We start from the raw sequence: 10,750 nt of genomic DNA on the forward strand, positions 1-10,750 counted from the left end.
CAGCACTTGTGCTGGGCAATACCTGTGGCTGGGCTCCTGCAGGTAGGTAATGCACAATCACAAAATTAGTCACTGCATATTGAGTGCATATCCCAAACAGGTTGAACTGTTACATACAAGGATGTTCCTCAACACTTGAGCACTGTGTACACTGATCAGTATTTTTCAGTGCAGCTGGGCTTGTTCAGCCTGGAGAAGTGAGAATTCATAGTGGCTTTCCAGTACTTCCAGGGAGCTTACTGGCAGGAGGGGGACCAGCTTACCACATAGTCTGATATTGATAAGGCAGGGGAAACAGCTTTAAACTACAAGAAGGGAGATTTAGGTTAGATATTTGCAGGAAATTCTTTACTCAGACGCAGGTGAGGCCCTGGCACTGCTTTCCAGAAAGCAATGGGTGCCCCATCCTTGGAAGTGCCCCTGGATGGGGCTCTGGCCCCTGACCTGGTGGGAGGCAACCAACCCACTGAATAATGGGATGATCTATAAGGTCACTTAAAACCCAGCCATTCTGTGCTTCTACAATTTTGGGTAGAAGCTCCCTACAGTGCTTTGGTTGTTGGATAGGGAGTCCATAAACACAGAACTCCAGTTTGAATTGGAAGCTTTGGTCTTTGTCCTCCCTTCACTCCTGTTCTGTGCTGCTTGTTATCTCCAGAGAAATTAAATCCCCTAGGAGAGACTCTGTTGATACTCGATATCATGTCGACCTATGCCCTGCAGAGCCTCTTGGTGCTCCTGAGAAGGAAAAGTAAAAGATGTGTCATGCATAGCTAGGGTTGAGCAATCACTACAGGGTGATTAGGAAAATACTTTTAGGAAATCATCAGTTAATAGAGTGAAGTGCTGTGCAAAATTCCAGGTGCCCCACCCAGACACAGATCACCACCTCTACAAAGTCCGTCAGAACAGCCATTCCCTGCACTCATACTACTGCTGCATGTTGAACCGAGATTCTGTGGGCAGCTACTGCACCTGGTGCTCTGTGGGGATCACACCTTCCTGTCCTGCACTGCTCAGTTCCTCCTGCCACGCCATACCTCAAAAGTTTTTCTGCATGTTTTTGATGTCACTAACCCTAAGTGGAACAGTAACAGAGTGGGCGCCAGGCATTAGGGAAAAGGGGCACTGAGAGAGTCTGGAGAGAGAACTGAAACTGTTGTCCTAGTTAGAGCAGTGGATGTCATGAAACAAACAGCAAAATAAGGCAGCTCAGAGATGTGAGCTTTAAATGCGCTACAGAGGACTCTGAAAACATGCAGGACACATTTGAACACAAGGCTAAGCACGACTCACAGCCAGAGGAGTGAGTCAAGATGAGGGGGATGATGGTGACGTCTCTCAGCACAGAACAGTACAGCTTCCGAAAAAAAACCTACAAATTCTGCACCTAAACTCTTCCAGGCCTTTTGTGAAGGTAACAACAGAATTGCAATGGAAGGAGAGGAGAAAATGGCAGAGGCTAGGGGCAAACAAGCTACTTTGGGCAAAACTGAAAATCATGGAAACATGAAAAGCCCGAAAACAGATGTTACTTGCAGTGTATTACACAACTTAAGGCTTCCTGGGCACTCTGCAAGGAGAACGAGATGTGTAAGGAGCACGCTGGGGGCAGTACTTCCAACAGCAGAAAGGAAGCAGGGCTCAAAGGCCGGACAGCACTGAGGACCAGCTGAGGCACTGCCAGAGGGTCAGCACCAAAGCTGCACTTTCGGAAGCTACTGAGAACGCAGCAAACGTCCATCCCCCAGTGAAGGCAGCAGAGGTTCACCTCCAGTACGAGCAGTGCTGAGGGACAGGCGCTAACTGGAGCGAGAAGTAGTAACTTCTCCCAGAAGATGCTCACGGAGGGACAGCTGGGAAAGGCACAGCTCTGGGGCTCCCCCTCTCCGCGTGGGAACACCAGGCCGCCCCTCACCGTGCCGTCACCGCTCCGGGTGTTGAAAAGAGACAGCCCCGCGCAGTTCCCGCAGGGCCCACCGTGCACGGGCACGGCTGCAGCCTTCCGAGCTGCGAGGCCGCTCCGCCAGAAGGCACGGCGGGAACGACCCGTGCGGCCCCGCCGTGCCCACGCAGCCCGGCTGTACCCAAAGCCCCTCCGTGACCCGGCCGGCAGGACAGTCCCGCCCCGGCAGCGACACCGCGGCCGGCGGGGCAGCACGGCAGAGGCCGAGGGCCGGAGGAGCGGGCGCGGAGGCGCAGCGCGGTGCCGAGAGGCCGCGCGGGGGCCCGGCGGAGGCGAGGGCTGAGGGGCGCGCGGGGCGGGGGCGGCCGGGCTGGGCCCGGCTCTCCACGGCGGGTCCCTACCTGCTCCCGGCCCGCTCCGGCCCTGCGGGTCCCGCTCCCTCCTCCGCCCCCACCTCCTCTCGGTCCCGCGGCCGAGCGCCCCGCCCGTCCCCGAGCCGGCCCGTCCCCCAGCGCCCGCCCGGTCTCGCAGGGCCCCGCCCGGCCCTGCGGCCCGCCCTCCTGCCTCCGCGCGGCGTGGGTGTGCGGGGCGGCCGCGGTCGGAGCTGTGCCCCCTCACGGGCGGCGGCGGAGCGGCGGGTTCGTGCGGCGTGCGTTCTACGTTGTGCTACCAGAGCACCGAGGTGGAGAAAAACAACCCGCAGCCCGTGCTAGCATGGGGTGTTTGTGCGGCGCGGGGGTCCGGCACCGCTGGGCCCTGGCTGCTTTTCCTTGCTAGGCCAGAAAAAGCCTTCATGTCCCCTGGGTACGGCACCACGCTGCATGGCCTCACGTCCCAGGGCAGTTTGGCACAGGTTCGAGCGTTTAGCTACACTTCTCCATGGCAACCAGAGCTGGCCAGCAGCGAGGAGCAGGGCTGTGAAAGTTGTGTCGGGCATGTACGAGCTTGGAGCTGGCTGCCTGCCTGCTTCGTGGCTGTGCAGTGCTGAGCTGCTGCAGGGTCCTGCTGCACGAGGACTGGGTGCTCTTCCTGCAGGTATGGCCCTTGTGCGTGCTTTGCTGCAGCTAAAGAATGACACCAGCTCCTGCCAGGGGGTTGCACACAAGGACATGGGGTGAGCAGTCTGAGAGTAGAAGGAGCTGGCCACTGTGCAGTGCTCCTTGGGAGCTCTCAGTGGGACCAGTGTGAGACATGGAGGAGATCTGAACTGCATACTGTCAGTGAGGAGCCTGATGCAGCTCTGCAGTATTCTCCAGAGTACAATAAAATGACCCCGCAGGTGTCTGTATTCACAAGGCCATGGGAGCACTGCAGAATGGGGCTAACGACAGGTGGCAAGTACAGCAGCATCCCTTTGCACAGCCCTTTGCAGGCAGCAGCAGAATTAGTCTGAACTAATAGATGCCAAGATAGAAATAACGCCATCCAAGCAAGTCTTTTTCTGCAAACTAAGCCCAAACCCAGCCCCACATATCACAACAGACCCTGAAGCTGAGAACCCCCAGATTTTCCCACTAACTTCTGTATTGGGCTGTATGCAATTGGGCAGAGCCATGTCCCTCTTCTCCCTTTGCCTCTGCTCTTATATGGTGGCTCTGAGCTTTTCATTGCTATCCTCACTTCCAACCTTATCCTTGGCTTTGAGTCTGGTTTTATTCCAGCGTTCCAAGAAAAGCTACGCACTTAAAAAAGGCTTGTATATTTTTATCTGTGAGATGTGTCTCCCTGCATGCCTCCACTTCACAAACTGTTCTTCATACAATCACCATTTCTAGCTCTCTGATTTAACCACAGTATTGCTGGAGAGTTCATCCTCCCCATGCTCTTGCAGCTTCCTAGGTTAGTGCAATCACCAACCCACCTCTGCTGACATTTCCAGCAAAGGTGTCTCACTCTTCCTGGAGTTCAGCTTTTTTGTATCTTCCCTTTTTCTGCCTACTTTGTGCCAGCCACATCACACACACTCAGATCCCATCAGCCACTCCACTGGGGCTGCTGCTCAAGCTAGGATCCTCGCAGCCTTGCTTGCAGAAAATTGCCCCAAAAGGGTCAGGCTGGGGCACTGCAGCCTGAAGGTAGGATGTGAGAGCAGGAGGTATGTGAACTCCCAGTGTCTGCAAGTGTCCCAGAGAGGATGGGGAGGGACCAGCTCCGTAATACAGACCTGCCACCTGCCATCACCTTGGCTGCAACCTTGAAGGATGTGAAACCACTGCACTGCAGATGTTGTGTCCAAAGTTTTTAGTTTGTCCAGTGTTTTTACCTTCTTGCAACACTTGGGACGAAGTTCATAGCAAGCCTTGGAGATGCAGGCTGGACAGAGAGCTGTCTCGGAAACATTTTGTAACCATGTTTTCACGTGGAGAGCTTGGCCAGGGCCAAGTGGAGCTTTACCAAAATGTTCAACACTGAAGTATTCAGGGCTGGGAGGAGAATGTGCTGGACAAATCCCAGGCTGAAGAGGCTCTTTCACAACAATGTGAAGTCTTGTAGGAACTATTTCATAGGGCAAAAAGGTTTCCACAGAGCCTCTGGCTTCGCCATTTTGCCAACAGCCCCACAGCAGCCTGTAAGGTGGATGCTGCAGCTTTCTGTCCTGGCCCAGAGAAGACATTGCCCTCCTTCGCCCATACACCGGAAAGCAAGGGGAACTGGGTTGGTCTTACATTTTCTAGGACCACCAGAGGGCAACATGGGAGCACCCTGCAGCCAGCAACTTCTGTGACTGTGCTGGGTTGCTGATGGTGTGAAAAATTTAGAGAATTTGAATTCTCTAGATTTTATGAATGTGGAATTGGCCACCATCCCTGGCCCACAGTGACCTGCGCAGACTGAAACCGCTCACAGCCATGGCAACATGTGCTACTGATTCTGGCACTTCTCTGTAATAGCATGAACAGATACCCTCTCAGGGATGGTTTGCCGTGCCTTTCCAAGAAAGGCTCAGAGAGCCTCTGTTAGCAGGCAGGGGTACAAGAGTGTGTGTACTGCTAGGGCTGAAAATGCCACCAGCAGCAGAGACAGGAGATGATGTGACAGTGAGGAGCTGGACCACGTCTTCTCTAACTGAGCTGCAGTCCACATGCACTGTACCTGCACAGTGCACTGCAGGTTGGTGTGCATCCACTTTTCTCCGCATTGATGGACCCAAAATTCAGTTTGTCTCAAAGGAATGACAAACCACCTGTCCTGCACACCTTCCATTGCTCATTAGCTCTCACCTAGCTGCTCCTTACTCAGACTAATAGCTTGTGTTGGCTGAAGCAAACCCTTCAGAGAGCCATCTGGTTTGGATCTGAAGCCATAGGGAGTCAGGATAATCCACTGCCTTTGTCGGCGTATACCGTTTCATCTTGCCTGACTATAAATAATCCCAATGAGCCACCAGGAAGTCCCATCTGCACGGCGAAACAGATGTGACATCACTCACCAGATGACCTTGGATCACCACGTCCCAGCGGTGCTGCATTCCTCCTTGTGGTGCTGCCACCCAGAATGAGTATTTGTCCCGCTGTGTTTGAAGCTGGACAAATAACTGCTTTAAAACTATCCTTCTCCTAACTATAGACAACTGTCCTTACCTGAGGGTGAAGCTCACAGCATGGACAAGCCAGGTTCCATGTGCCTGGATTGCAAGGGCAGAACTTGCTGCCTGGACTCATTCTTCCTGCCATGCACCAGTGTCTGAACACCTCATGTGGGCTGCAGTGACCAGAGTCAGGAGCAAAGGGAGCAGAGCTCTTCTGGATGGCCTGAGGGCAGGAGAGCATCTCCAGACATACTCCCCATATGCATTCTGTTGAGAATTACTTCATATCTTGCTCAGGGATTAAATATTTCCTTATTTAATAACCTAGTAACTCGGGCTAGTTTAATGGATTGATGGAAAGTTCACTGGCTGGAGTCTTCAGCCAGGCCCTGTACAAGGGCTTCCCTCCCTCTGCTCTCAGACAAATCTGTCGTCCTCATCTCTGGGTCCCCCGGCGCACAGCTCTGGGCACTACCTTCTTCTGAAGGGTTTTGTTGTTCGTGCGTGTGCCTGAAGCTTTCCGCTCTGGGGCCTTCTTCACCACATCTTGTTTGAGCTGGAAATGCACCTGTAGAAAGGATAACACCACCCATGTAGCAGTGCTGGCCCTGCAGGACCCGCACCTGCTAATGTCTTCCAATCTAGCTCTTGGCCAAGACAAGCATTGCTCAACTGGGGGCTCAATCAGCGTTGGGATACAATGGGAAATTGGTGCTGTGAAAGGCAAGTGGTTGAGTGGGGCTCCTTCTTCATCTTTTCTCACCAGAGAGCAGAGAAAATGCACTGCTTTGCATCTCTGTGAGTGTTTAGTACACAGAACAGCTTAGGACAAAACAGACCTTTTCAACTGCATCTCATTAGCTGAGTCCTGCTTAATCAATCTTTCAGCAATGACTGTTTCTGTTAGCTCCAGGCAAAAAGAAAATCCAAGAGAAAAATTTCCATCCAATCAAAACAGGATCAAACAAATGGCTGTGGGGTAGGGCTGGAACAAGGCAAACAAATCCCTTCATGGTAGGGAAGGGGTGGAGGTAAATGGGGACAGGTGGGCTGCGAAGTCAGACCACCAGGGAACAAAGCAGGTAATGTGGAGAAAGGAAAATCTATTACAAAGGAGAACCAAAGAGCAGGGTGCTTAATCCAGCAAAACAATGGCCAGGGCTGGGCTTGACAGCTCTCTATAAATACATAGAGAAATAAATACCCGGGAAGAAGAGGAGCTATTTAAAGCACACCGTTGGCATGAGAACAAATAGGGATAAACTGACCATAAATAAATTTAGGCTGAAAATTAGAAGGTTTCTAATGCTGAGAAAAGAGCACTGGAAGGACCTCAGAGGCTGGACAGGGTGGGATGAAGAGATGGAGAAAGGGGAGATCATTACAGTGTAATTAAGGCAGAGCCTTACCAATGCGTGCACAGAGCACCAGACATTCCGGGATGTTGCAGCTGGGGGGCTTGCACCCATGCTCAGCAGAGCCTCTGTCTGAGGCCCCATTCTGTTCCCAAGGCAAGGGCTCACCATCCTCTGTTTTTATAACTTATTTCGGGTTGCATAGTCTGCTCTCAGGAGGGTCCTGTTGGAGCAGCAGCCCCACTGGGCAGATGACATGGGAGCCAGCACAACAGCCCGGTGCAGCTAAGGCTGCTTGGTGAGGAATCGGGGGCACATGGCATTGCCTTCACCCTGGGAGCTGCTGGAGTCCTGTGTCTGACTCACCAGTGAAGGTGCAGCTGGGCCCACGGTAGCTGTCACCGTTTGAGGCTGGTAGCCCTCTGCTGAGGCTGTGATGGTATAAGTGCCAGGCAGCAGCAGCCGGAAATAATCCCCCATCTCTCCTGAAACACAAGGTGAGAAGAGAAAGCTCTCAGGATGTGGAGAAATTGATATTCCAGCAGCACTCGCTCAGTGCCCATCCTTGAGGATGTGTGTCCTCCAAACTCCCAGCATGTTTTAGCCTTCTTTCTCAATCTGCTGGCAATGTGAGGCCAGATTTGTGCTGGCAGCCTGCAGGTGATGTCTCCCTAGAGCCACGCAGCAGAGGTCAGCCCACAATAAACACCAAATAACAGTGCATGGCAGCATTGGCTGCACTGCTCTTGGCAGGGAGATGCAGATCTCAGTATTGCTGGTCAGACAGGAGCAGGCTTAGGGGCATCCGCGGCTCCAGTCTGACTCCCTGTGCACAACACAACCCTTAATTCCCATCACATATAATTTGGCTGCATTTGGGTTACCAGCAGCTTTAATCTCCCATCAGATTGGCTGCTCCCCTGCTTGATTCGTCCCATGTAAGGAACACCGGGAGCACTTTGTGGTGCTTGGGGATGGGGGCTGACAACAGCAGGGAGCAGCATGTTATGGATTACTGAGAGAATCTGATTATATACCCATCTAGAGAACTGCATGGGCACTACAGATCTGAGTCATGACTACAAGTAGCCTGTGTCATTTCAGCTGAGGTGGGCTCAGCCTGGTGGGAAGGAGGTGGAGGGAGACCTGGAGGAAAGCTGCAAGGATGACAGAGCCAAACTTCTGATACAGTGGGCAGGTTCACAGAGGGCAGCTTGGGAGCTGTGGGGCAGATTGAAGAGCACAGTAGCACCATGTGAGGACTGGAGACCCACCAGAGGTGACGTCATGACTGATTCCCTGGACAGAAATCACTGCTCCTGCAATGCCATTGTTGTTCTCGTCTGTAACCATCCCTTTGATGCCCTGGTGAATCTGTAGGGAGGGAGACAGTGCTGGGTCAGTGCCCCTCTGATGCTCAGGAGGGCACTTCTGGGTGCTGGAGGAGGGCAGAGCTCTGGAAATGGCTCTACTTCTCCCTTTCCCTGGACATGCTGGCTTTCCCCACCCCAGCGCTCTCAGTGCCTTCTGCTCCCCTGCCACCTGAACTGCAGAAGAGGGGTTCAGGTCCCAGATCATCTCCTCACCTCTTCAATGAAGGCAACAAGTGCCTCCCGGTTGGCCATCCACTGCCGCTCCAGGTCCTCCTTGGGGGGGAATTTATTGCAGCTCAGCTCCAGGGTGATCTCAAAGCAATTGGTGTAGAGGTAATTGAAGTCTTGCATGCCTGGAAGAGGAGAGCCAGTGGCCAGTGGAATGCAATGTTCATCCCCATGTCCCAGCCCTTCTACCAGAATTGCCCCTCTCTCCTTTTCAGCCCCAGGATGTCTTGCCAGTCTGCACCACACTGGGTCAGGTGCTGCCCTGCCCTACCTTTGCTGAGCGAGTACCAGGACGCCCCGTTGGTGATGCCATCAACAAAGTAGTCCCCACAGTTCCAGCCGCGGTGCATCCAGCCATGGGCATATGAGTATGTCTTGGCTAGCTGAAAGAGTGTGGCCAGGAGAATGTGTATTAGGAAAGTTTGGGCAACTTGTGTTTCTGGCATCCTTTAAGTCCTTCTCAAAGATTGCTGTTTCTTTTTAGATATGAAGGCAGGGTTCAAATTCGGACAGTGGATCCAAAGCCTCTCCTTTGCATAAGACAGTTTGAAGAGCAACTGCTGTTTGAGTCTCCTACTGCACACTCTATAGGCAGTGGTACAGTTCAGATGCTGGCACAACCTCATTCTGCCAGCAGCCCTGTTATTTCATTGCATTTCTGACTTTGGAGGCTGTGTGTGGATTGCTTGCCTCCTCCCCAGGCTGCAGCCCTGCTCCCAGCATGTCCTGGTGAGCCCTGTGCTTCCCAGGAGGGCTGAGCTCCAGCTCACACTTATTTTTCTCATTAGCTGTTCTAATGCCTATTCTTGTGCTGGGTTTCTGTGTTTCCTAATGGAAGACTGAAGGCACAGTTCTGTGGGACATTCAAACAATGGAGAAAAAACACAGGCACAACCAGTGCTGTTAGGACCAGCATCCTGTCCTCACCTTCTGGAACAACTTATCATCAGGGGTGGGTGTGTTGGCCGTGCGCCGGTGGCTCCGGAACCGCTGGTCTTGAGACTTATCATAGGGATAATTGGCCACCACTGCACCGCCGTGCAGGTTGGCCGATAGCACAAAGTTGTAGCTGCCAATCCACTGAATCACAGCTAATGTCTCAGGCTCCACCTGGGAAGAGCAGAAGGGAAGAGCTGTGATGAGCATGTCAGTGCTATAGGAGGATGCTGCACCCCTTGCAGCACTGCAGGCCGATACCTGGCTCTTCCAGTTGTCGGGCAGTGGGATGTGATGGTTGGGCCCGCTGATTTCCCCACTGTAGTACATGAACGTGTTGAGGTCAGGGAAGTTGCGGTTCAAGTCCACCCCATTGGCATTGTTTCTCCCCGTCAAGTACCCAATGCCATCTGGGCCCTGTGGGGCAAAGGGCATTGTAGGGGTGAGAATAGAGTGGGGCAGCACTGCCACAGCAAAGCAGACCTGCAGAAGCCCCCCATTTCGTAGGGCTTTTCTGCCCCTACCATCTGGAAGCAGCGCTCGCTTGCCTGGTACCTGGTTGGCAGCCACTTCGTACCCATCGGGGTTCATGGAAGGCATGATGTGGATGCGCGTGTCGTGCAGCAGTCGGATGACCCGCTCACTGCCCCGCCGGTACTCCTCACATAGGAACTCTGAGAGCTGCAGCAGCAGTTCACGGCCCAGCACCTCGTTCCCATGCATGTTCCCCACGTACTTGAATTCCGGCTCCACTGGAGAGAGCAACACAGCAGTAGCACCATCAGCTGGGGCTGGAGAGCCCATTCACGCTGCAGGGAGCCCAGAGGTCCCCCTGTGAATGGCATAAGATGGCCTGTTCACTTGGAAAATGCAGAATTTAGTGAGGGATGGCTGAATGGTCCTCATGTGGGCTGCTCTCTATTTTGCCATAGCCCAGGTTCGCCACTGGGCTGCTGCTTGCCTCTGCAGTGGGCATGCAACCAGTGTTGGCAGAGTGAGAGATACTGGGAGAATTCACTTAAAAAAGAAGCCCAACTTTCACATGAAAGGTACAGACAGAAGAGGGCATTGGCAGGCAGAGCTCAGGGATCTTGTTGCGCTGAGGTTTCAGCAGCGATTTCTGGGGTCTGTGACAATGTGAGAAAAAAAGTCACCTGCTCACTGGGTGCCTCCTGCTTCCAGACCCTAACAGTGCTTCCAGAACCCAGCCATGCTTAGAGAACTCTACATCTTCCCAACCCAACCACACTGCCAAAACCTAACAATGCCTCCAAAACCCAACCACACTGCCAGAACCCAATTGTGCTCCAGAGCACAGTAATGCCTCCAAAACCCAACCATGCCTCCAGACCCTGATGATGCCTCCAAAACCCAATCATGCCTTCAGAACCCAACCACGCCTCCAGACCCTGATGATGCCTCC

The 10,750-nt window shown here is 53.3% G+C and overlaps 2 protein-coding genes across 6 annotated transcripts in view; both read right to left on the reverse strand.

Moving 5' to 3' along the window:
* Positions 1 to 2,364, reverse strand: part of LOC122160263 (dynamin binding protein) — a 29,098-nt gene extending 26,734 nt beyond the window's left edge. For all 5 annotated transcript variants that reach the window (XM_042818649.1, XM_042818647.1, XM_042818646.1 and 2 more), the window contains exon 1: positions 2,308 to 2,364. The gene's annotated coding sequence lies outside the window, so the exon portion shown is untranslated. The remainder of the gene's footprint in view (positions 1 to 2,307) is intronic.
* Positions 2,365 to 5,735: 3,371 nt separating this feature from the next.
* Positions 5,736 to 10,750, reverse strand: part of CPN1 (carboxypeptidase N subunit 1) — a 6,656-nt gene continuing 1,641 nt past the window's right edge. Inside the window, exons 2-9 of the mRNA XM_042818882.1 lie at positions 9,883 to 10,079; positions 9,589 to 9,744; positions 9,319 to 9,501; positions 8,663 to 8,774; positions 8,377 to 8,516; positions 8,065 to 8,164; positions 7,157 to 7,275; positions 5,736 to 6,003 (exon numbers count right to left, since the gene is read on the reverse strand). Of these exons, the coding sequence (XP_042674816.1) occupies positions 5,872 to 6,003; positions 7,157 to 7,275; positions 8,065 to 8,164; positions 8,377 to 8,516; positions 8,663 to 8,774; positions 9,319 to 9,501; positions 9,589 to 9,744; positions 9,883 to 10,079 (1,139 nt within the window). The 3' untranslated portion in view covers positions 5,736 to 5,871. The remainder of the gene's footprint in view (positions 6,004 to 7,156; positions 7,276 to 8,064; positions 8,165 to 8,376; positions 8,517 to 8,662; positions 8,775 to 9,318; positions 9,502 to 9,588; positions 9,745 to 9,882; positions 10,080 to 10,750) is intronic.

This window comes from Centrocercus urophasianus, unplaced genomic scaffold (assembly GCF_019232065.1).
Source record: "Centrocercus urophasianus isolate 14NV4802_14NV808 unplaced genomic scaffold, USGS_Curo_1.0 seq_17, whole genome shotgun sequence".
Taxonomy (NCBI): domain Eukaryota; kingdom Metazoa; phylum Chordata; class Aves; order Galliformes; family Phasianidae; genus Centrocercus; species Centrocercus urophasianus.